The sequence below is a fragment of the Astyanax mexicanus genome, chromosome 1, assembly GCF_023375975.1.
Source record: "Astyanax mexicanus isolate ESR-SI-001 chromosome 1, AstMex3_surface, whole genome shotgun sequence".
NCBI lineage: Eukaryota > Metazoa > Chordata > Actinopteri > Characiformes > Acestrorhamphidae > Astyanax > Astyanax mexicanus.
The window spans coordinates 49,638,272-49,665,508 of record NC_064408.1 but is presented as its reverse complement, the minus strand read 5'-3'; the positions used below and the strand labels follow the sequence as shown (position 1 = coordinate 49,665,508).

The window sequence follows — 27,237 nt, the reverse complement described above, 5'->3', positions numbered from 1 at the left end:
CGCCATGCTCCATTCGGGACCCCGGCGTTGGAATCCCCGAGGCCTCAAGGACGCCGCAGGCCTCGGGGTAGACGTTTTAAGGGGTCCCGCCAGCCGGAGGAGGAGCCCGTTTCCGGGGAGGATTTTCTTGGGGGGGCGCTAGGGCTGTGTGCGGTCAGCCTCGATCCTCGCCCCGACGAGGACGGGGGTGGCATGGATGCAGGCTGTGAGGAGTCCTATTCCTGGGACTACTCCGATCTCCTCACACCTGCATCCAGTGAAGAGGAGTTTGAGGACTGCCCTCCTACACCAGCCCGCCAGCCGCACCTTCCTCCCGCGGTAGCTGCCGATCCGCGCTCTGTGTCTTTCGCGGTGGCAGCCGAACCGGTGGCAGTGGAATCGCGCTCCGAGACCCCCTGCGCGGCGAGCCAGCCGCGGTCAAAGACTTTCCCCGCGCTCCTCACGCCGGACTCTGCACGAGAGAGTAGGAATCCAGTCCGGGTTTTTACTTCACCCGCAGCTTCGGGCTCCAGTGCTGCAGCGGATCTCTTCATGCCACGCCCCGTGAAGCACGCATCTGAAACGCTGCACCCCATGATACAAGCGGCGGCCGCGCCGCTCTCCGAGACTTTAGCGGCGGCCACGCCGCTCTCCCAGACTGCAGCGGCGGCAGCGCCGCTCTCCGAGATTTCAGCGGCGGCCGCACCGCGCTCACAGACTGCAGCGGCGGCAGCGCTGCTCTCCGGGATTTCAGCGGCGGCCGCGCCGCTCCCCGAGATTTCAGCGGCGGCCGCGCCGCTCCCCGAGATTTCAGCGGCACCAGCAGTCCCAGCTGCTCCAGCTCCAGCAGTCCCAGCTGCTCCAGCACCAGCAGTCCCAGCTGCTCCAGCACCAGCAGTCCCAGCTGCTCCAGCACCAGCAGTCCCAGCTGCTCCAGCACCAGCTCAAGCACCTGCAGCTCCCAGAACTATGTTTGTTCCAAGGCCCCGTATTTCCAGGCCTGCTCCAAGGCCTCCTGACTTTGCCCCCAGTTATGTGCCCAGGCTGTCCCCACAGACTTTTGCCAGTCCTGGGCACCCACCTATGTTTTTGGTCCCCCTGTCTCTCCCTGTCCTGGTCCCTGTATCTGTGAGTGTTCCAGTTCCTGTCCCCGGTGGTTTCTCTGTTCCTGTCCCTGTTACTGTGTTTGTTTCCGTCCCCGTCAATGTTCTTGTCCCTGTTCCCATGTCCGGTCCCGTCCAGTCTCTGTCTCATGTCCAGTCTCCGTCACCTGTCCAGTTCCCCGTCCAGTCTCCGTCACCTGTCCAGTTCCCCGTCCAGTCTCCGTCACCTGTCCAGTTCCCCGTCCAGTCTCCGTCACCTGTCCAGTCTCTGTCCCCTGTCCTGTCTCCATCTCCTGTCCAGTTCCCTGTCCAGTCTCCCGTTCGGTCTCCTGTTTTCCCCGGCCTCTCCCTGCCGCCGGCCCCCGGGGTTTGTTTTTACGCGCCTCGGGAGCTGCGCGTTTAGGGGGAGGTTTCTGTCACGCCTGGCCCTGTTTCCTGTCTGTCCTCGTGCCTGTGTTGTCCCACGTGACCCGTGCCCCTGTGTTCTGCCTGTGATTTTCCATTACCTCATGTCTCATTTGTAGCTCCACCCCTTCCCCAGGTGTTTCCACTCCCAGTGTGTTTCCTGTTTAGTTAAAGCTTTCCTCTGTCACCTGTCCTCGTCGGTCTTTGCACTGTCCCCCGTTGTCTGTCTCTCTGCGTTTCTGTCTCTCTCTGTGTTTCTTAGCCTCTCAGTGTTTCTTTAGTCATTGCCCTAGGTCCTTGTTTAGTGTTTATCTCTGTTTGTTTCTAGTTCCCTATATTTATACATCTCTGCCTTGTTTAATTTTGTAATTATTCAGTTCCTAGTTTATTTCTTTGTTTATCTACTCCTGCTTTGCTTGTTAGTTATTATCTATCTAGTTTAGTTCCTTATTGTTTTCCTCGTTTGTTTTTGTCAGCCTCCCTATTTGTTTGTAGTATATATTTATCTTCCTGTTTATTTTGTTATTTTCTAGTTCCCTGTGTTTTCCCTAGTTTATTCCCTTGCCCTGTTTTAGTTTATCCTGCCTAGTTTTATAGTCTCCCCGTTTGTTTATCTTTAGTATCTCTTGTTTGTTTGTTAGTTTTAGCTCGCCTCTGTTTCTTGTTTTCCTTTGTTTCTTGTTTACTTGTTTATTTGTTTATTTATCATTAGTCTCTCTCTCTTGTTTATTCCTAGTTTATTTTTCCAGCGTTTGTTTAGTTTTATGTTCTCTAGCCTCCCTCGTTTGTTTAGTTATTTTGTTGTTACGTGTTTACTTCTCTCTTTGTTTAATAAACTCACCTTACCTGCACATACGTCCGCCTCCACGTCTCTCTGCCTGGGTCAAATCCGTGACACTACTACTTTGTGCTTGTCATTCTTCTTATCGTGACTTAATTTGAAAATTTAAATTAATTTAAATTAATTTAAATTTTAATTTTAAATAATTTAATGCTGGGGGTGAATAGAGGTGGGCTAGTTGATAAAAGTTTGTAAGTTTTATCATGTTTCAAAACACCACCATTTCACACCGGAGTCCTCCTTTAAGGTTTATTATTCAGTAAGTGTTATTCATTTTCAGTAATTGTTATTTATGTTTTTATGTCATTGTTATTTTGTAATCGTTTAGTAACTACTATGAGTCTGTGATATGAGTTATGCACACTTATCAAAACATTAGTTGCACATAGAAGGAAGTATCAGATTGCAATTCTGTTCAGAAGAAAGATCAAGGTTAAAAGAACCAATAAATTATAAAACACTTAGACTGATATGGGCAATATTTATTGAGCTTCACATGCAGAAGTAGTGTGCATGGAGTTGTAGAGGTTCTTAATGGTGTTCTGCCATAATCCATTCCATGTAGCTTGAATATTCCTAACAAAGGTGAGCTGGCATTGTGTGACATTGCACCCCACACCATGACACCGGGCTTCTGGGTGTGTGTTGTGTGACAACAAACCCCTGGCCCTCCACACACAGATTCGTTGAATATCTTCAACATGGCAAAAGCTGGACTCATCACTGAAGATCAGCAATGTCAGTAACACATTAATTCGTTTCTCTAACCATTTAACAAATTTATTATCTATTTGCAATTCAGTAGTCATTAAAGTTACTTATCGAGGTCACTGTACTTTACTATTTTTGTCGTTTTCCTTAGTACAAGGCTGGACGTAGTGCTGGACGATATGGCCAAAATTTATATCACGATATATTCCTTAATTTCGGTCGATACGATATAATTTCGATATCGATATAAATACTTTGAAGGCCCCAGAAAAACTGCAATGGAAATATGTACACTACTGTTTGAAATTTTAATTTATGTTTTTAAAGCCTCCTCTCACAAACTTTAGAAATAAAAATTGTTCAAATTAAATTAATGCTCACTTTTATTGGCATGTAGCAAAATAAAAACATGACATCTCTGTCAAACACAAACCTATAACCTATATACATATCACCAATATAAATAACTTTACATTACAAAAGAGGCAGAGCTTCTTATTCTTTTGTAAACATATTTAACAGATCAAAACAAAAGTGCTTCAACCAGGATAAAGAATGCAAGAAGCCTTCATATATATATAAAGGGAACATGATATCCCCGTCAAATAAACAAACCTACCAACTATAAATAACAAAAGTGTCTCAGATATTGTGTGTAGTGAAACTGCTTGAAGTGGTGGAACAGACCGGACCAGAGCGCAGCCGAGAATTATCGCGGGAGATTCTAGGTGCGGAGCGCGGCCCAGATCCGCTCGGTTAAGGTCGGTTTCGCTTCATTGCGGGAGATTCTAGGTGCGGAGCGTGGCTGAGATCTGCTCGGTTTCGGTTGGTTTCGTTTCATCGCGGGAGATTTTAGGTGCGGACCGGAGCGCGGCTGAGATCTGCTCGGTTAAGGTCGGTTTCGGTTGGTTTCGTTTCATTGGGGAAGATTTTAGGTGCGGAGCGGAGCGCGGCCGAGATCCCCTTGGTTAGGGTTGGTTTCGCTTCATCGCGGGACATTTTAGATGCAATGCAGAGCGGTGCGCAGCCGACCCATGATTACGTCATTGCGCACTGACGTAGCCTGGATACGGAGGCTGATTGTGTAAATAATACTTATCGATATAGCGCAACAATGATATCACCGTTATTGAAACATTTCTTATCGCGATAAATACCGATATCGAAATATTGTCCAGGCCTAGCTGGACGCATTGAAAGGACTGGAGAAAAAGACGTTTATGATCGTCGCATTCTAGCTGGAACTGTCGGCCGCAACCATGCCAAAATAACAACAGGCTAGTGAGCTAACAAGCTAACAGGCTAAAACTAGCACTATGAACACACACACACACAGCGAGCCCCCCTCTCTATACACACGCACACGCACACACACACACACACACACACACACACACTGGTGGGAGGAGAGAGATGTGTGTTTTCTAGCTGGAAATACAGACAATGTTTTGATTTTGTATAAGCTAACGATGATCAACATCAAGATTGGTTGTTCACTCTGTGCTGGTGACTAAGTGCTACCTGGCTTCAAAAACACAACGTCAAATCTGAAAAAATGTTAGGAGTCACACACTTACAGAACAAGTCCCACTGACAGAACAAGTTACAGAACAAGTGGAGCCAAGCTTCCAATAAAGTGAGTTGTTGAGTATGTTTTTTTTTTTGTTGTTGTTACTAAAGTAACTTAGATAAATTAAATTAAATAATACAAAAGAGTTACAAAGTTACTTTTTTAAAGGTGTAATCAGTAATCAGATTACTTTTTAAAAGTAACTATGACATCACTGCTGCAGATGTCCCACTGCCATTCTGCTTTTGTCTCAGTATGATCATATTTGGTCCTCGTTACAGGCACTATGACAGCCCAACATTACGCAACCAGTGGCCATACATTTTCTAATACTGGACCTGTTGTTTGGAGTTTAAGGGGGGTTTTAAAACAGTGCAGTTCAGAGCTCTTGCTCATTTATTGCAGCAGAAATTTTGTAGGACTTTTTGCATCTGGTGCAGTTTATAAGAGGAGACTGAAATATTGGGTCAGTGTTAGGCAATCCATCTCCTTTATTGCCACAGGATATGGGGCTCTTGTGACAGTCCTGCACAGGAGCACCTGTGTCAGCTCATTCAAACACTAGGGAGACTCTGCAGTCACAGGTGCATTAGATTTAGTGTTAGAACTTCATCCTGTAGGATTGCGACACAATAGGACAAAACCCTGGTCCACTCCAGTGTAAACTCATCAGACTCACTATGGTGTCTGAAGAAGTTGTGCTCATCAGCTCATCATCACATACAAAATGTGACCCGGCGCAAAACACAGTTTACACATTTAAATTTTAATGATAGCTTAAGAAGTGTGAATTTTCTAATCTGAGAATGTTGAATGCTAGAAGGTGAAACATCTAAAAAAGGGGAATTTCTTAGATACCATGTAGGAAATGTTACTTACATCATTTTTTTTCTCGGCCAATCAACAAGTGTGAGTCTTACAGTGTATTACACAAGCACCAATCCCACTGGCATGGAAATCCATATTTCTGTGCTGTTCCTACAATGTCAACACCTCCAGCAACAGATGAAAGAGGGGCTTAAAGGCATTTGTGTCTTCAGCCTTCAGCTCCTGACAAAGGATAAACTAGACATCCTGACTGTACGATTGCATCAAAACCCAATATCCTTTCCAAACTCATCTCTTACAGTGACAAGCCATGACGGTTAGACCTAGGCCTTCAGTTTGGGTAAGAAACAAAAACAAAAAGGTGATCTTAAAAGGAGTAAAAAACATGACAATAATTCTAGTTTCTGCTATTTTTTAATAGTGGTACAAGATAATTGTTATTCCAGATAACCCCTGACAATTGTAAGCTTGAAAATGACTTTTCAGATATTTTATTATGATTGTAGCATGTTTTACAATGACTCTGTAAGAGTTGGCAGTGTTGTTTTCTATATCCATCAATCTAACACTTGTATTCACGGTCAGAGATATATTTTTCCAATGACACATAGGTTGTGGCTGATTTCACTGTCCATTATTGCGCCCTATTTTAGTGATCTATAGTGCACGGGTCATTTGCGCTTTGCGCCGCTAGATTTAGGGGCGTGTCCTGTGTCTTTGGTATCATGAGGGTGCAAAAAAATACACCTTGCGCAGCTCTAAACGCACAAAAGGCATGTACTAACTGTCTTAATTATTCATGGGTGTGTTTTGGGCCTAACGTGAAATAAAATAAATCAGTGAGCCAGCTGCATTCTGATTTTGGTGAGATCATATGTTAAGAGCACAGCTCATTTAAGGAAACAGCAATGTTATTTTATGGTTTATTCTGTTTATTGTTGATGTAAAAGCTGGGTTTTCAACACTGACTAACTGACATTAGTTTCACTTTCAAATCACAGAAACAGCACAACAAAACCTCAACCTCTTCTTCATATTTGACAATATTTGACGGTGCATTTACATTTTTTTGAGGTTTTGAAAAATTTAAATGCAGCGCAAGACGCGAGAACACGGTAGCAATGTGCTTTAAGGTTTTTTAAATATAAAAAATATAAATGTGATTTTTTTAGTTAAATAATAGCAAGGTGAAATAAAATAAATACATTTTCAGTCAAAGTTCATTTTTTATTTCCAAAACTGCAGGATGTGAGCGAGAATGAGCATCTGTCAAATTCTCAGCAGAATATCTATATCTGCTATATTAAGCTAAAATTATTAAGTCTGTGTACTGAACATAAATATAAATGTCAGAAAAAAATATAACTCATAATAACTTACAGTTACTGTGCACATTTTTAAGTATATTTTTTTATAGTTGATTCCTTATTCCTAAAAACATTAATATTGAGTTCTATTGCAATACAAGAAGAATTTTAATACAAGCCTAATCATATGCACAGACATGTTTATTTTAATTCTTAGAATTCATTTGCCCTTCTTTGAAAACCTTTGAAGCCTCTGAAGTGAAGGTTCTTCACTGTTTTTTTCCCTTTCCTTTCATCAGCCTTCTCCATAACCCTGCAACACTGGGAGAATAGAAACAAAATAGAACTCTGCACACTGAGTGACATGTGTTTTTTTTTTACTATTGTGCTATTTTCATATCCTTCCTACCTCTGTCTGGCCTTCTAGCATAAAGTAGAAGCCACACAGATCTCTTGCTTATGTTCCCAGAGTTTTCCTTTCCCACCTACAGTGAGAAATACAGTTTCTCCCTATACTATACTACACTCATATGCTGAAGCAAAAAAAAACCTCTTGTTTCTTGCAACCAAAAAGTGTGAAATGGGATTACGGGTCCCATACCTAAGGAAACCCTGGCAGGAACGGCGCGGCGGTCGATCCAGAAGGACACCCAGGACAGCATGACCATCAGAGTGGCAGGGAAGTAGGTCTGCAGCAGGAAGAAGAAGATGTGACGCCGCAGAGTGAAGTTGATGTACAGTCGGTTGTACCAGCCTGAAGAAGAGGAGAAAAAAACAAAGAGCAACATATGAGGAACAAGAATAACAGTAGAGAGCTGAGTATTTTAGTGTTTACTGAGTGGAAGCTACTGTACATGGAATAAATTCATATAATGTAGGTCAGCAGCACTGCTGTTGGGGCATTTAATGCACTCTGACAGACCTAATGTAAGCAGAGGCCAAAAATACTATGTGGAAAAAAGAACATTTTAACTCATGGAAATTCTCAACTCCTGAAACCTCTTTAATATCAGCAAATGTTTACTAGCCACATGAAATACGAATACTGCTAGCATTACTCTTCCATCTTCTTACTCCATTAGACTAAACATTGTAAACAGATTCCCTGAGCACTGCCAGAACATATTCATTTCAATCTAGCCAAGTGTAGAAAAGCAAGAGCAAACAAAGAGAGTGCTGATTCATGAGAGTTTTAACAAAACTAACTTTAAAGTGTTTCTCTTAATGCTAGTTATTCAAGAGAGTCCTGTACAGTAGACTGGCTAACACTGGCACATAGACTCCACCACATAGGGTGGAGTCAGCTAACATAACAATATAGTGTCATAACTAGAGGTGTGCCAAAAAATCGATTCACATAAGAATCTTGATTCTCATTTACTACGATTCAGAATCGATTTAAAATGTCCCAAAATCGATTCTGAGGGGCGGGTTTTAGACTGATTTGGGGCTGGGTATTTTTGTTGGACCTGGCAACCCTGGGGATAGCGCTTGTCCCACGGAGATCTTCCAGACACACACAGAGCGTAGGTGTTTGAGAATCACCGGTAAGATGGCAGAACAAGCACTATATTACCTTAGATTAACGTGTAGTTTCAATGTTTTATGGCAGAATGCTTCATAACAAGCATAAAAAAGATCGCTAGTAGTTAGTTTCAGTAACTGTTAGCTAGCTAACTAGCTAACTTTCCAGTTCCACCTTAAATAACGCTACAGGTGGCTGCGGGCTGCAGCATTTAAGGCGGAACGGAAAAATACAATAAGCTAATCAGAGCTAATTTCAGCTCCTCATCACAGAGGAATTAAGGAATGGACCATATGAATTAATTTCTCCACCTCCTGCCCCCTTTCTGAAGAAATACGACCTTAAATTAACTAGTTAATCACCTCCTGAACTTTTGCGCTCCACTGCTATCATCACATCAGCCCAGCAGCGTCACCTACACACCACCGCTAGTAGCCTGGTAATAAAGCAGTGTTATTTATTTATGTATTTATTGTTCATTAACGTCATTGTGATATCCCAGTGATTCCTCTGTCACTGAGGACCCACATTCCTGCACATTTTATTGTTTTTGTAACACATTACCTTCTCCAGGACCAGTGTATATTATGGAGGGTTTTTTTTTAATAAGATTCATAAGCCAGAAGCAGAAATTTTTATAATTCAAATCGTTTTGAATCAAAAATCGATTTTGAATCGAATCGTGGCCCCCAAAATCGGAATCGAATCGAATCGTGAGATAGTAATCGATTCCCACCCCTAGTCATAACTCTACAATTTAACAGCAAATCACTGTGTATGCATGTAACAATAGTTTGGTGGCTGGGGTAATAGCACAAATCCAAAACAATTATACTGTTAAAATTGTCTAAACAGCACATGACACTTCTAGGAAGCAGGTCACCTGAGTACTAACCCTATAAAAGGGGTTTCATTTGCTCCTAGTCTTTGCTGAGTATTGACAGTTTGCTTTTTCTGTGTAACTCTCTCATTTTTAACCTTGTTTTTGATATTGCCTTGTCTTGTCTTATAAAATTGTTTACCAAAAAGTACCTGCATTAATTAACATTAATAAGATAGGAACAAGGCTTCCCAAATGTAATTAGGTATACCTTAAGCTGACATGCTATGTTTTAGCTTAAATCTACATCCAGCCAACTGTTTTTCCTTTTGCAGTTTTTTTGGAGGCACATTAAAACAAGACTAAAAAAATACTACAAATCATTAATAACCAGTGAAAATATAGAAAGGTCGATATTAAGCTATAGTGGTCCCACAATCATTTATACTACCAAACCTCAGATCTTTCTAGACCACTAATCTTAGTTTTGTCTTTTCAGTCAGCATTAACATATCATATTAACTTATTTGTTTGTATGTTTAATATTTAAACTACTTAGATAAATAAAATTAATTAGTAATTATAATGGGGTGCACAGTCACGTCTTAATAGATTAAACTGACATTTATTTTATTTGCCATGACATTTTCATGACTGTAACAAGTATTGTTATAACATGTATAACAGCTTTTCTAACCTTTTTAATAATTATAGTCATTTTTGTTGTGTGTATTTATAAGCCCTTTATAAATACACACTGCCAGATGTCCACATTTATTATGAGCAAAAGAACAGTTTTAGGGCAGTTCAATAAAGAACTGTTTTCAAAATTCTACAGAAAAAACAGATCAGACTAGCATATTTGTGTTTGTGTGAGCGCTCCAGCATTTTACGTGCACTTGACTGGCATATTTGTGTGCATTTGTGAGCACTTCAGCATCTTAATAGCCACCTGACATCCCACTGCACACCTGGCAACGCTCATTTGCATGTGTTGCACTACGGCAGGAACGTAACATGGTGAAAACAGTACCTGTGCTGCTGTAGAAGGCCAATCTGGAGGTTGTGTGAAACTTCTGAATAAGGAACTGAGAGAGAGAGATGCGGTCGTCTGTGCTGAGAGACTCATCACCGCTCTTCCAGTAAAGCATGAGATCCTCGTCTGTGTAGGCGTCTGGGCACAGAGAGCATCATACATTAATATTTCCTCCAATGTTTAAAGATGTCTTAGGCCAATATAAGAGATATTTGATGTCTTCCCACTGAGTAGTCAATAAAATCTAAAGTGAATATAAAATTTACACATATATGACATTTGTTCCCAGTGTACACAAGACAGATGAGAGAAAATGGCTAATGGAAATATATAGAAATGCAAAGCAGAAAATAGGCAAAAGGTGTGTAGGTGTGTGAAGAACTCACAGCTCTCCAGCTCTAGTGTGCAGGTCTGTGAGTCGAGGGGGAAACGGCTGAAGTCCATGTTACATGCTGCTGTCACCGTCACCCTGAACAACAGAGAAACACAGCTGTAAACAGATGGTTGCACTTTCTGTTGAAACCTGAACCTTGTGTTACATAGACATAATGTTCATAGAACTCTCCACAGCTTAAATTAATAGTTGGAGTGAGAGAAATGTTAATATGCTGTATGATGCAATTGTCACTTTAAAGAATATGCTATAAACCCTCATTTTTCTTTCTCTTTTTTCAGTATGTGTGCTTTTATGTGTAGCTGTGTACCGTGTTGCACTGTGGTGTATGTTAATTTTTTGTATGAGAAAAAGTTAATAATAATAAAAATTTGACTAGAATTGATCTTTTTTTCTAAATTTATTTAAACTTTTAGCAATGAATGGTCACAATAATATTCAAATGTTAAATCGTGTAAAATCAAGTCAGATAAAAAGAGCTGTGGAACTGTGATTAAAACCTGAACAAAATTGCTGTATTTATGTTTCAATACTTTTGAACACAGATGTCGGAATTTTTAAGTTTCAAGTAGAATATTCCAGCTGCTATGCCATAACCATAGTAATAAAATCAGTATAGTAATATACAGTTCATTAGCACTGTATATACTGTAAGTGTGTCTGTTTAAATAAGTCATACATACAGTGGTGTCAAACATTTATCTCTGGACATGTTTTTATGAAGTTTGGATGTGCAAGATATGTGCATAATATGTTATCAACTGGTAATGCAAACAATGCTTCCTTGGAAGCCTGTTTTGAACTGTTTTTAAGTGTTTTCTAACATTTATTTGAATATTTAAATGAATCAGTAATTTTGGGTGTGACGTAATTTCCAGCTCACATACTCAATTACAAGGTAAATATTAAAAAGTCCCAACAGAACTAGGCAATTTTTTATTCACAGACTGACACACAGAGGTACTCTATATTCTAAAGTTTGTTTAAACAACTCACTTTACTGATGTTAATTATAAGAATAAGTTAGTAGATTTCCTGATATAGAGAATGGTTCTAAATTGTCCACTTTTACTCTCAGGATTAAACCATTAACATTTAATAAAATGGTCCACAGAAGTTCATTAAAGAAATAATTCAACAATAAATTTAAAATAAATCAAGTCTGGTGAAACTTAATGAACTGAGTTGAAAATTTAATAGCAAATTAAGTTTAACCAATTATAGTCAGTTTTGTTGAGTCAACAAAAGGGGCCTCAAAGAAACTCTTTTAATTGTAATGAAACTTTCCATAATTCAGTTTAGATACTTTAGGTAATTGAGGTGACAAATTAGTATTTTATGACAATGAGTAAACAGAGGATGTTAGTTCACTACATTCACAAAACTTAAATCGTAAACGGTTGCTAATAAAGTAAAGACTAGTCTTGGCAATCACATTTTATTAGAAGTGGGTGTGGACTAAATTTATTTTTAATATTCTTTTGGCAGATTTCATTATGCCCTTATGCTGCAAGATCAATATAAAGCAATGGGACACATCTACAGCACATATAATATATAACGTAACATAAAAGTATTTTCTTTATTTAATGCATTTTCTACATTTTGCAGTAATATTAAATACATGAAAACAATTAAGGGACATTATGTAAAGATGGGTGATTTGAGGTGATTTGGGATGAGCTGGAGCTTCACAGCATGAAGGAGAAGCAGCAACTATTGTTCAGCACCTCCAGAAACTCATTCAAGATGCTGAGAAAACTATTCCAAGTGACTCTACCTCATGAAACACTGAGATTAAAATACTAAGAGTGCAGATCTGTCCTCAAAGCTAAATGTGCTAGTTAGGAGAATCTAAAATAAGTAAAACATATTCTGGTTTATTTAAAACTTTTTGTTTACAAAATAATTCAACATGTGTTTCTGAATAGCTTTAATACGGTCTTCAATATTAAATTTACAATGTAAAAATATCATAAAAGAAAGACAACACATAGAATAAAAAGAGGTTTGTCCAAACTTTTGACTGGTGTTGTACGTGAATGTGAAAAGTCAGGTGTGTTTTGTCGTCCTGTTCTACAAATGAAGGTGCAGCATCCAGCATTAAACTCTAAGCCACTGAAGAGTGTCATGAAGTGTTGGACAGCACTGCATTCAAATGAGTTTCTCGGACCATGCACTGAAAGGTAAATCTGAGCAGGAGCACTCAACAAGCACTCCATCACTCTGCCACCGCTCCTTCCCCAGAGTACCACTTTAAACACTCCAGTCTTCAGTGAGGTGAATGGAATTCGTCGACTGAGCAGAACAGATTGAATCTCTCTGTACGATGACACGAAAGGCCACTCCACAAGATAAGCAATACGCTCTCAAAAGCCACTAACAGCACTCCTTCAGAATATGAGAAAATGCAGTATGACAGAACTGATCGATGTTTAATGCATAATTGAATTTATTATTAATAAGTATCACAATAAACAATTCTTGAGCCAAGCAATGTAGCTATGGTTGTCCAACAGCATAATAACTATAGGTACCTTTATAAGAACTCAATCATCAGTGCTTAAAGCTAAAACACTGACCCACTGACATCCCATTACAAAGAGTGTATAGAATCCTGTTTAATTTGAAGATGTGCAGCAGAAATTGAATGAAAATCACTGTACTATACATGATAGAGTATTTTAATAGCAGTTTTTTTAAGAATGTGCATCAAAATATTTAAATATATACTGTGTATTGAAAAATGTCTTTACATTTTGTGATATTTTTTGAAAACTAAAGACTCTTTTAAAGACACTTTTTCATTCCAAAAACTCACTCTGGTCGCTCTATAGACACCCCCCATCTCTGTAGATACACTCTCACAGATGTCCTATAACATTATTTTTATAGTTCTATCCTATTTTGCACTTTTAGTTTATTCACTATCCACTGTTTACATATTTACATGTTTTTAACAGCTACATTTAAATTATTATTTAACTGTGTATGCACTGTCTGTAAGGCTGACATCAGTTATCCTCACTTTATGCACATGATCTAGTGTACATTTTCTACTGCACTACCTCTATTCTCCATTACGCACATATTAAAGACTCTACTTTTATACTTTATATTTTATTGTATGGTTTTATATATATATTTTTTGTGTAGTATGTATACCTGCTGCTGGATGTCTAGAATTTCCCCTCGGGGTCAATAAAATGTCTGTCTGTCTGTCTGTCTGTCTGTCTGTCTGTCTGTCTGTCTGTCTGTCTCTCTCTCTCTCTCTCTCTCTCTCTCTCTCTCTCTCTCTCTCTCTCTCTCTCTCTCTCTCTCTCTCTATCTATCTATCTATCTATCTATCTATCTATCTATCTATCTATCTATCTATCTATCTATCTATCTATCTATCTATCTATCTATAATGATCTGCCAGTGCCTGATTGCGTAAACAACTGGTGGTAATGTTATACTGATCATATCGATATCTACATTATATTGTATCGACTGAAATTAATAAATATATTCTGATACTATTTTGGCCAGCACTATAGGCCATATGGTCTGTAACTAGGATCATGTGAAGCCCCTGCACAATATTTTTTTAATTAATAAAAACATGTTCTAATGATATTATTTGCTTATTTATTTAAAATTGTCACAGCTGTCACATCTGCTCTGCCTCAAACACAGGAACATGCTTGTGGCAGAGGAGCTGGGACAGTCATGAGGATGGTGGTAGATAACATTTTAAAACATAAAATTAAAAATTGAGCAGACTTAGAGTGTAATGAATGTAATATATTTTTATGTTAATGTGGGCCAAATGATTTTTCCAGAGCAGACGTGACATAAAGGTTAAAGAAGCGAGCTTGGACTGTCTTAATCCCAATGGCCGGAGTTCTGAGTTCATGACGGAGATGTCCCTGGGAAAGGCACTTAACGTATGATAATCTTAACCATAATCATTTTCAATTGTGCCAAATAACTGTATATATTTATTTAAATTAAGGCCTCCCAATGGTAGTTAAAAAGTTAGTTTTTAATGGATTTTTCTCAAAACCAAGTGAGATCTACAGAGCTGACTAAATAGGCAGCATTCTAACCATAATTCAGCCTCATATGACTGTGTAACATTTTGGTTTTGCTTATACTAGGATTGGAAGATTCTCGGAGTCTTTTCTTGCTAAAGCAGTCAAGATTTTTATCACACTTTGGCGTTGAAGGTGCTTCCATTTCTCCTAGACCTGTGTCTTCCAGCAATCTCCCAGCTCCAGACTCCATTGCCCAGAATGCTCCACACAATGACATCACTCCCTCACATGACTTATCACATGATACCTCACAGACCACAATCACCTCAATACTGATTTCACCTGTTTCACATGCTATACAGCAGGAGTGTCCAAACTTTTTTTGTTGGGGGCCAGAAAGAGAAATATATTTGAAGTCACAGGCCACAGATTCTGTAATAAAACAAATAATGAAATATACCACTTTAAATAATACATTTTCCTGATTACTTTCATTTACACACCATTTTACTTGACTTACTATCTTTATTTATCTTTGACAGTGTTGTGTTAACTAAGATTTTTCAAATAGATGTGTCATTTCATGATGTCTCTTAATATTAAACTCTTTTTCTGCGCTACAACTGAACACCCTTGCCACTTGTAGACTCTTTGGCCTGTTTTTCTGCGCTACAACTGCGCACTCTCTCCGCGTTTATACTCTTTGACCCGTTTTCTGTGCTACAACTGCGCACCCTCTCCGCTTTTAGACTCTTTGGCCTGTTTTTCTGCGCTACAACTCCACTCTCTCCGCTTTTAGACTCTTTGGCCCGTTTTTCTGCGCTACAACTGCACACTCTCTCCGCTTTTAGACTCTTTGGCCCGGTTATCTGCACTACAACTTCACTCTCTCCGCTTTTAGACTCTTTGGCCCGGTTATCTGCACTACAACTTCACTCTCTCCGCTTTTAGACTCTTTGGCCCAGTTTTCTGCACTACAACTTCACTCTCTCCACTTTTAGACTCTTTGGCACGTTTCTGACACCTAGCGTTCAAACTTTGAATCTCACATTATAAAAACCTGCTTAACAGCGGGCCAACTTTCATTCTATTTCCAAAATACCTTGCGGAGGAAATGGGCCGCAAATGGCCCGCGGGCCGTAGTTTGAACACCCCTGTATAGGTTTATAACTGCCTTGACCTGGCAAATATCAGCAATATCATTTGCTACATGGTGATAACGATCCATTTAAAAAGATTACCAATGATGAGTGTCATTATGAGGGAGAGAAATAGATGCAGTGCTGTGAATGTACTTAGCGTTGTTTGTGAAATCAGTCAGCATCTATATAAGAAGCTCAATTACAATTGTAGATAGTCTGGTCATTACAGGCCTACCAGCACCATGGGCCCAATGAGTCTTCTATTCTATTATATCTCTTTCAAACTATCCAATTTATAGTTATATAGGAACTCAAGACATCGTCAAAAAAATCTCACAGCATCATCTGAGACATCATCCAAGCTGAGTGTGCTCTCCTTACCTGAGACTGTATAGAACATGACCATCAGGATAAACCCTGAGCATGATGTTGTCTGTGGTGGTGTCATGGATAAAGGAGCGCTTGGAGTGGACGAAGAACACATCAGGGACCCAGATCTTCTTCACCAGACGTCCATCAAAAGTCATGCTCTTATTGGTGGTGCTGGGGAAGGACAGCCGCTCGTCCTTCCAGTAGTGCCTCAGATACAGGGTCATGGTGAAGTCCTGTGGTAGACCAAAGAGTTTTATCATTCTCCATATAATTTGCAATTCTGATCTGCACTCAATAAAGCAAAAAGGGGGCAAAGGGGTTCATTGAAGGGTTCCCATAGAGAACTTTTCAGTTGACTCTTCTTCCTTTTTAAGGTTGAAAGAACCTGCACACCATGAAACGGCTTTGTGCTAGTTAAAGGATTTTCCTAGAGCTATCCATCCAAGCTAAGAACCATTAAAAGGAACCATTATATTGTATTAAAGAGGGTAAATGCTTTTGACTTTTGATAAATGCCAAATTGCCTGGTGAAACAGACCTCAGAGCAGTACTGCAGAACTTTGAGAGCAGCAACTTTTAGAGTTATATGGTACGTTTTCCCACAAAAGTAAAGGAATTACATGTATACTGTAGGTTAGGGCAGGAATAATAGGTCAAGGGGGGCCGTTGCCTCTGCAAGAATCCAGTAATTATTCTACATTTAAGGCAAGTAAGACTGCCCACACTGCCAACAGTCTATTTACACACCTTGTTTCTTTGAGATTTAAACAGCAGTGGAGATTACAAATATATCTATAGCAATGAGCACGGTGGTCTGGAATGTGGCATGTTAAGTTAAATATGTAATGTACTCCTATCTTGGAAGCAAATAACATAGGTGCTCCACTGACTGATTTGAACCCTGACAACAGTCAATCTTTAGACGTACATTGCTATCTTGGCAACGCAGAAGCACCGCACACACTCCCCCTTTTTACACACAAAAGGACCGCAACTTTTACCTAAGCTATAAACAGAATACAAAATAAAACAAAACACCATGAACAAGCAGCGCTAAGAAGCGCTAAAATACCAAAGGCAGAGCACACCTGGCTCTTAAGGGTGAAAGTGAAATGCTGATTGGTTTAGTTCATGCTGCACCCAAAACACACCCATTATTAACTAAGAAAATTAGTACATGGCTTTGCATGTTTCGAGCCACACAAGAGGTATTTTTAACGTCTTTACGATATCGAAGACACACTGACACACCTATAGGTCGCTAACGAAGGGCCTAAAGTTATGTTATGTTGTTTTCACTTGCCTATTTGTACAATGCTTGGTGTCTTGCAGTCCAGAATACTGCTTGCACACAATGTTTCACAACAAGGTTATAAACACAACACACATCTGTAAGGCTCATAATGCAATCATCTGTATAAGATGTGATATGAGTGCCATAAACACTAAATCATTGCTTTCTAAATGTGTTACTCAATGATGATTCATTGATATGTCCTCAACTAAAGAGCAACTGGATTTTTTTATCAATTAATAAGAATTATTTAGGAACTGGCATAAACTGTCCATAAATGCTAAATGTATTGCTTTATTAAGGGGGAAATATTATGCAAAACTGTGAACAATTTTGCTGTCAGGAATCATTTACTGTACTTCTATGAGCTGTTTGGATGGCAATATGGATAGAACCACCCTAGGACTATCCCTCACCAATCAACCTCCACCAGAACACCACCCACCATCCGCAATTGTAGTGTGCTGGTTTTCGAGCAACGTGCATCATCTGAAGCAGGGATCTGTACCTACTGTCAGTGGCAAGTCAGCAGACAAGGAAGATGTAAGTACTTTTAAATAATGAGTTTTGTGCTTCTGTCACAGTAAAGCATGAACTAGCTTGTCTGTGTTTTGCCATTTAGCACAAGTTAGCAATAACGTGTGGATCACTAACAGCTTATTTGCATTAAAGTGAGAGAGCCCTTAAAGGGATCTTTCTGAGCTGATAAGATCTCTTTATGTGAGAGCGATTTTGTGTAAAGATGTTTATACGCATGTTTTGTATAGCCTATAAAACAATTTTAACTTATGCAAAAACATGTATAATATGCCCTTTTTTAATATGTTATTAAATGCTTCAAGGAAACCTTAAGGAAGTGTTTTCCACAATGTGTCAATTCTTTTTTTCTATTTGGTAACCTTTATGTTTAAGCCCAATTGCTCTACATAATTTGTATTCTTGAAGTCTGGTGCTCTTATCAAGGACATCATAAAATATAATATAATGTAGTAATGAAATAATAATAAAGACAAACCCTCAGTTTATCTCATGAAGACCTCTCAGCTGAAATTAGTGACTCAAAACTACAGATAAACTGTAAATAAATGATGTTGTGCATCAGATTTGGCAGGCTCTGTGAAGTTGGACTGTGGTCCAAAAACTGTCAAATATTACCATCTGTTAGCGAGAGTGCAGCATATCTGCTCTCACAATCGCCCAGATGACAGAATGTGCCCTGGCCGTAGAAGGCAGGCATCCTGATTGGTTAAGTCCTTGTTCTGTCACCAGGCAAACCCCACCGAGTACGCCATCCTCAATCCCCCGGGAGCGGCTGGTTCTCCTCTGCTCCCTCCTTACCATGTTACATAACAGCAAATCTCCACAGCCACTCGTAAACATTAGCACCAATAAAATAAATGCTAGCCCAGTGCACTCTGCTAGAAGAAGAAGCTCCCAGCACTGAGTACACACACAAACACACACACACACACACATGCGTGCAGCTGCTAAGCTAGGTTAGACCAGGCTAGGCCTGTAGCATGATGGCCTGAACCAGCAGAGACCCTTTCAAAAAAAAAAAAACACCTTCCAGCAGGAGCAACTCACAGAATTTATTCATAATGTCTGCTTTAATATTGTTCTGTTCCCGAAAAGAGAAAAACGCTGTGATCCAAATTAAATATAATCCTTGGTTGTCCTCCCACATGGAGGCTTACACAACATCATGATGACAGTTTTGAGTCCAATTTGCAGGCAAGAACAGAAGGCCGTTTTAATTTAATTACCACGCTACCAGCACGTGGCCTTGCATTAGAACTCAACGGAACATGGCGTTCGTGCTCCACGGTCATATTATTTACTGTTTTACCCATGAGCCAGAAAAACACACTTCACTTGCCTTTGGTGCAGAGAGAGGTCACTAAGCATGAATGAACGTGTCTTCTTTCTATTGTCTCGGTGTCTTACACAAATCCCCATTTAAAGGGACAACAAAAGGGTCTTGGCTCCATTTAGTGGCAGCCGCAGAGCTCAGTGGGCCATGCTTAATATTGTTTGTGGTGCACATCGGACTGCATGCTTTCTCTCACTCTGATATGACGTGCCTGACTGTGCATGTCGTTCCAGTAGAACACAAAATCAGAGAGAGTACACTCCAGGAATTTTCTGATGTTAGTTGCAACAGAACATCACAGCACAGTACAGCTCATAAAGCTTTGTTTTTGTGTTAGTTGAATACACACTACTGGTCAAACGTTTTAGAACAACCCTATTTTTTAGTTCCTGTATGGGCCAGACATGTTGCTTTTTTCTTATCTTATCAATGACTTTATTACTGCACTTTACCTGTCAGACATCTTATTCTTCTCTTCACTGCTGAAACTGAGATTTAGTCCAGTGTTAAGCTCAGTTAAAGGCATTGCCATGTGGGTCAGCCAGACCTGACTCTTGTACCAGTACCAGTTGTACCAGTACCAGAAACTGTACCAGTTTTCTCCAGTTTCAGAGACTTTTTAACATGTAGTAATCAGTACTCACAGCTCTCTGGCTTCATTTGTTATTTCTTCAAAGAAAATACTTATACTTTTAATAGTTACAGATAATTTTCTGTGTTTCTGTGTCTTTTTTTAGTTATTATGAAGAAACTGTGAATGTGCTGTGTGTAAGTGGGTAAATGCTGCAGTAGACAGCAAAGTAACATGATCTGCTCCAAAATTCCTTTTTTTAATTTTTAAACTTTTTTTTTTTTTTTTTTTTTACAATTAATAACATGTTCCCTGGCAGTTTACTGCAAAATTTAGTACACAAGATTTTGTACCATTTCCAGTTATTGACTAGACTTAAGACTAGACTTAAAACGACAAAAATAAAGAAAAAAAAATGGGGGTGTTCTAAAACACTTTTAACCAGTAGTGTAGGAGATACTCTACTAAAAAAAATAACACAAAGGGTTCTTTGGAACAGTGGCATAGAACAGGGGAGGCAAACTGACTAAAGAACCGATCAAAGAAAGGAAATTGCAAACTGGGGACCTGAAGGACCAGAACTGGTCCAGTACTTCCATCTGAGATTTCATTCTTAAAAGGAACCAGGAGTAATTTGCTAGGTTTTACTGTGTTATAAACTGGAATACATTTAATCTGTGCTGGCCTTAGAATGCGTATACGGATACGTTCGCTCCATAAATATACTTAAAAATATATATATATTTTAAGCCAAAAGCCAAAATGTTTTGGGCATCAGTCGCTGTGTTTATGGTCATTTTTTCAGTAATGGAGCTTTTACTTGCACTAAAATCTTTATAAGAAGACAAGCCAGTAACTTTCTGTACAATATATTTGGCCTTACAACTCTTCTTTCAAACTAACGATTTATAAAAATAATCTCTTGATTGTTTGTGTGTCCACGACAAGTCTTCACACCCCTCCACCAGCCATCTCCTCCCTCTTAACTCTGTTATCTTCTCTTTTAGACTTCACTTATTGGAGAGGGAAGACTGGCTTTCTACCACAAGCAGAAGCTGCCTGAAGTCATGATATTACTAATGGCATGTTTCAAACTAGCAAACATGTACCTCAAAATATATCACCCTAATCAGAATACATTCTTTCTTTAACATTTGTTTTTTAAGCAGAAGATTAAATGCAATTAAATGCAAAAAAATCGACACCAGTTTTATATATATAACACAAAAATATAAACTAACAAAATTTATGTTCAGAAAACATTCTACTAAACAAAAATTGTGTGTAAAAAAAAATCTGGGTAAGGGCTCTGTCAAAATGTTCCCCTCTGTTTAAAGGTTGGGGATCCTTGCTTTAGGGAGATAATAGTAGTTCTTCTCTGGTATCACTCTGTCCATCACAACTTACTGTCACATATTTTTTACTATTTGTACGTAGCCACTATCAACTTGCATGTGTTTTGGGCTTATCAGAAAGTTACACAGCTGTGAAATAGCCAAGAGTAAATACAACCAAGACACACTGGAAAAAGAATTCTATCACTCAAACCTGCATTGACTCACATTGGAGATGCAACTGAACCCAGTGTAAATTATATATTATACTATACATACACTGACATTCCAAATCTTAGGGGACAATTGATTATAAAATGTTAACTCAGGGGTAGTCTTGGAATGCCCACTCCTGTGTAGTTTGTGAAGTGTTACATCACCAGTCATAAGTTTGAACACACCTGTTCTCATTCTTATGTTTTTATTAATTGTAAATTTAACAATGAAGGCAATAAAGCTATACAAGAACCCATGCTAAATTATTTTATAAAAAAGTGTTAAATAAACCAGAATCACATTTATCTTTGAGGAAAGATCTGAACACTCTTGGTATTTTAATCGCTGTGTTTTCATGAGGGAGAGTCACCTGGAATCGTTTTTTTTTTCAGTGTCTTGAAGGAGTTCCTGGAGGTGCTAAACAATAGTTGCTGTTTTTCCTTCACATTGGGAAGCTCCAGCTCATCCCAAATCACCTCAAATCACCATCTCAGTTGATCAGGTTTAGGTCAGGGGATTAATGTGGAGGACAAACACACTTTTTGTTTAATACGTAATTATACGTATAGGTGTCCCTAATTGTTTCCATGTCTTTAATATTATTCTAAAATGTAGAAATTATTTAAACAAAAAAATAAAGAAAAACAATGAATGAGAAGGTATGTCCAAGCTTTTGACTGGTACTGTATATTATGAGTGAGGTTGAATAGTAGCCAGTGTGCTCATGTCAAGATGAGCTGAACTATTGGAGTTGGAGTAAGGTCTGATAGTGGGTGCCAAAAGGATGGGACATTTTGTTTCTAAAGTTGTGCAGGAATTTATTTTTTTTTAATATCCAGTGTTCCTGTTGCAGGACTTTTAAAATAAATTTTAAATAAATTTTAACAAACCACATAACAAATTTCCATTTTCTTTTACATCATTGTGTAACTGTATATACTTTAATAAGCATGCTACTGTACTGAAAAAATAACTGTATGTCAAACTCTTTTTTTATTGAAATTAGTCACAGATAACACATAAAACAAAGGCTTTATCTCCTTTTGCATTTACAGCAAAATGTCCTAAAACTAGACATATTTTCTTCTTTTACCTCTTATTAATCACATAACTGTATTTAGTAAGTGCCATCTTAGATCTTTTCCACGCAGAAGCGAATTCTCTGGGTTTGCATGTCAAGAATACAAGCTGCACTAATGCAAAATTGATTTTTCTCTATCTTAATAAATAATAAGCTGAGAAAAGAACATGTGCTCACCATGTCCACCTCTGAGATGCTGTCCAAGCTTTCCACCTGGACATCCACTCCTACTGGTACTGCTGGGCCTGCAGACAAGATCAAAGTTATGGACATCAATTAGTTTTCATTGGTCATTATTGGTTGATATATACACTCCCTGACCAAAAACAAAGCCAGTACCTAGATGTAAATAAGTATAGGTTCAGCAACAGTATGTTCTGAAAGATTGAGGTCAGCTGACTACTTGAATATACTGAATATAGACCAGGTTATTCCATCAATGCAATTTCTCTTCTCTGATACCACAGGCATATTCCAAGAGGACAATATCAGGATTCATGGGGCTGGAATTGTGAAAGAGTGTCCAGATCTTAACCTCATTGAGAATCTTTGGGATGTGCTGGAGGAGGCTTTGTGCAGTGGTCAGACTCTACCATCATCAATGCTGCAAGATCTTGGTAAAAATTAATGCAACACTGGATTAAAATAAATCTTGTGACGTTGCAGAAGCTTATTGAAACAATGCCACCGTGAATGTGTACAGCAATCAAAGCTAAAGGCGGTCAAACGAAATATTAGCGTGTGACCTTTTTTTGGCCAGGCAGTATAGATGCAGTATTATTTATCACCTACTTCAGAGGTCGGCAATAGGTGGCCTGTAGGCCAGATGTGGCCCGCAAGCATGAAACATTTGGCCAGTGAGTTAGTTTGAGTTAGTTTGAGCTATATTGAACGAAAAAAAAAAAAAAAAAAAAACCTCTGACGAGCTTTTGTTTACATTCCTCCACTGTCTCTCTCTTTCGCTCGGCGTGACTTTAGTTTTCACCCGCTCTCGTTTTTCTGCCCATTCTTGGGCTCCCTATCTCCTTATGAGGGTGTTTTTTTCCCAGACGTGTCCCGATTCACTACCCACAGGTCCAATCCTGCGTGAGGAGCGGTGTGTGTTTATTTATTTTTTTCTTTCTTCTCTGGGTTTACCTGCTTTGAGATTAACTGTTCTGCAATTGGGATCAACAACCTTCTGGGCTGGAGAGCTACTAGTCTGTAGCACTCCATCCAATTACACTTCATTTTCCAAAACAGAATTTTTTTTGTGGAAAATATCTGGCCCATGGCCAAACTTAATCGCCGACCCCTGACCTACTGTATGTTAAATGCTGGTTTGGCTGATTGCTATACAGTATAAATAGCAGCACTAATAATAAATGTGCTTAAAATAGTATAGTAGGTAAAAAGTGAGAAATAAACAAATATTTGAAGAAACATAACAAGCTCAGATGTTTCCAGACAGGTGCACTGCACGGCACAATTAAGCATTCCTGCTGTTCTCTGCATGACATGTACAAAATACCGAGCAGGCCCACCTGACCTAAATTTTGGATCAAGAGGAAAAGATCTAAGTGGCTTTGAAAAGGGTCCCTTATTGAGGCACAGATGGCAGAAGCTTCAGTCACAAAGACGCCTGAATTTAGATCTGTGAGAACAGACATCAATAAACAGTTTAATGACTTCTTTCTTACAGAATAGGAAAAAAAAAACAGAAGAGCAGCTGTTCCTCAGGTGAGTGAGAATGTCAGTATGAGACATGATCAGACTGTCAACAAGAACAGGCCATCCCCAACTACATACAGAGGCCTATTATAGCAGAGCTGCAGACTGAGGAACACTATCATTACCAGCACACACATCTGACAGGTCAACAGGTGGTGTAAAACCACAAGCACCAGTCTATAGAGATCACATAGAGAGAAAAGAGATCAGGTCAAACTAGTCATTTTTTACCACATTCACAAATAACGGTTCAGGGCTGAATTTCTGACCCCTACAGTGCTTGTCACAGTGTCACTGTAATGCTATGGGGGAGCAGCCTGCCGGCATGGTTTGGATACACTTGTATCCTTATAGGAAAGGATCACTGCAAATAAGTACAATTGAAGACATGTGAATGATCATCCTGAATGTGAATGATTGTCATACAGTAATATTGTATTTGTTAACACATTCTACTATAGCCATTCATTTAAGACTATGTGAACACACCCACATTATAATGCATTCATATTCATATTATGAACATGGCTTTTAAATACAGCTCTGAAAAAAATAAGAGACCACTTCAGTTTCTGAATCAGTTTCTCAGATTTTGCTATTTATAGGTATATGTTTGAGTAAAATGAACATTGTTGTTTTATTCTATGAACTACAAACAACATTTCTCTCAAATAGGAAAATTGTCATTTACTTGCAGAAAATGAGAAATGGCTGAAAAAACTAAATTATGCAGAGCTTTCAGACCTCAAATAATGCAAATAAAACAAGTTCATATTCATTTAGCTTTAAGAGATCAGAAATCAATATTTGGTGTTTTTTAATCACAGTTTTCATTGTTCTCCTCCACCAGTATTACATACTGCTTTTGAAAAACTTTATGCCACTCCTGGTGCAAAAATTCAAGCAGTTTAGCTTGGTTTAATGGCTTTTGATCATCCAGCTTTTTGATTACATTCCAGGGGTTTTCAATTTGGTCAAATCAAAGAAACTCATCATTTTTAAGTGGTCTCTTTTTTTCCAGGTATAGCTGTATTTATCAAAATGCATAACACATCATAGCCAAGCTGTGTTTTATTATACATTATGAACTGTGATCGCAATCCATTATAAGCTGTGTTTAGAATATGTTATATTCTGTATGTATCATGACCAAAAAACTTTTGCATAGTGCATTATGACTAACAAAACATAATAATCACAACAGTCAGCCATGTTATAATTCTTATATATTTATAGATTTCTAACTGCTTCCACTGCTGGTGTGATTATATGTTGTCTGACCAGAGGAGGATAAGTCCCTACTTACATATTAGCCTTGATAATATATATGATAGTATGTCATAGTAAGTGTGCCAATACAAGGTATAAGTGAGCCTTGGTTCCTCCAAAGGTTTTTTCCTCCTCCAGCTTTGAAGGAGTTTTTCCTTGCCTTTGTTGCTTACTGGGGGTTCTGTGTTGTATGTTCAATGGTTTATCTGATTCTCTTTGATGCTACCACTTTTCTATAAAGCTGCTTTTCAACAAAATTTGGAAAAAGTTATATATAAATAAATTTGATTTAAATTCATGGGTTATACTTATCTTCACTGCTATAATAACTTAAAGCCATTTATAATGCACAATAACACTCCAAGTAAAGTGACTTTTATCATGGGAAGCGATTAATTTAATATGCCTTATGCAACCATTATGATGTGAAAGCAAAGTGTTCAAAGATTCTTAAAATTATGCCATTTATACAAAATGTTACTTGAAATATTACTGTCTTTTCAAGGATGATGGTGCTTTCATCCCACAGAGCATGACTGAATGGTTGGATTAGTATGAAAATTATGTACATTACTCTCTACACCCTTTGTAGTCACCAAATCTTAACCCAACCTAACCCCTGTGGGAAATTTATAACTGTGTTTTCTGCTATTATCATCAAAACACCAACTGATACAATATCTACTGGAAAAAAATGATAAGCCCTCCCTCCATTAGAGTTCCAGATACATGTACAGTCTTCTGTAGTCTGGTGGTGGTGGTGTGGGTATGGCCTACTGTTTTCATCTAGTTTTGGACAACTCTATTCAGAACAGTTTCTTGTCCAGTTCCCTAAACAGTAAAAAAAAGCAGAGCAGATCAAAGCCGAGGCCTGAAACTTTAACTGTGCGTTCAGTGCACTGGAATAAGAACTCTTGCTCTAAAGCCTTTGTAAAGGCTACTGAAGAAACTATCTCTCTCTCTCTCGTTAGACTCTGTATATGCCTTCTTTGATCAAGGCTGAAATATAAACAGCAAAGCATGGATGCTAATAACATTTACATGATTTTCAGCCAGCCAGCTGTGAGGGTCAGCAGCTTTAAACTCGTGAAGCTACATTATGAAGAACAGTATTTGAATGTTCTACTTTCTTGTTGATAACAAGGCTCAAAAAGAAATAACAAAGTATAAGCTCTGAAAGTTTCGGATGTACTTGCAACTTCAGCTGAACTGAGTGTAGCCTTTTTATTACTGTTATCATCAATAACTTTGATTTTATATTTCAGTCCCCCTTATGCACCTATTACAGTTATTAATGTTTATTTTTCATCCAGTAATCGGCCTACAGAGAGGAGGTTAACATTCTGGAAAACTGGTGCCAGGAGAATAACCTCTCTCTAAACGTCAGCAAGACTAAGGAGCTGATCGTTGACTTCAGGAAGCAGGAGAGACCACACTCGTCGATCTCCATCAACAGGACTGCGGTGGAGAGGGTCAGCAGCTTCAAGTTTTTAGGTGTTCACATCTGTGAGGATCTGACGTGGACAGAACACACCACACAGGTGGTGAAGAAGGCACAACAATGCCTATATACTTCCTCAGACGGCTGAGGAGGTTTGGTCTGAACCCCCTCATCCTCAGGACTTTCTACACCTGCACTGTTGAAAGCATTCTGACTGGCAGTATCACCACCTGGTACGGTACCTGTACTGCTCTGGAGCGGAAATCCCTGCAGAGGGTAGTGTGTACAGCGCTGGGGTCCAGCTCCCAAACCTTTTGGATTTATATACCAACCACTGCCTGAGGAAATGCAGAAGGATCACGAAGGACCCGTCCCATCCAAGCCACTCCCTGTTCT

At 39.0% G+C, this 27,237-nt stretch overlaps 1 protein-coding gene across 1 annotated transcript in view; it reads right to left on the bottom strand.

The window, feature by feature from the left end:
• The window catches only part of gabrr2b (gamma-aminobutyric acid type A receptor subunit rho2b), a 54,355-nt gene that overhangs the window by 4,550 nt on the left and 22,568 nt on the right, over positions 1-27,237 (bottom strand). Inside the window, exons 3-7 of the mRNA XM_022662373.2 lie at positions 22,599-22,666; positions 16,062-16,285; positions 10,512-10,594; positions 10,123-10,263; positions 7,346-7,498 (exon numbers count right to left, since the gene is read on the bottom strand). Coding sequence (XP_022518094.1) covers positions 7,346-7,498; positions 10,123-10,263; positions 10,512-10,594; positions 16,062-16,285; positions 22,599-22,666 — 669 coding nt within the window. The remainder of the gene's footprint in view (positions 1-7,345; positions 7,499-10,122; positions 10,264-10,511; positions 10,595-16,061; positions 16,286-22,598; positions 22,667-27,237) is intronic.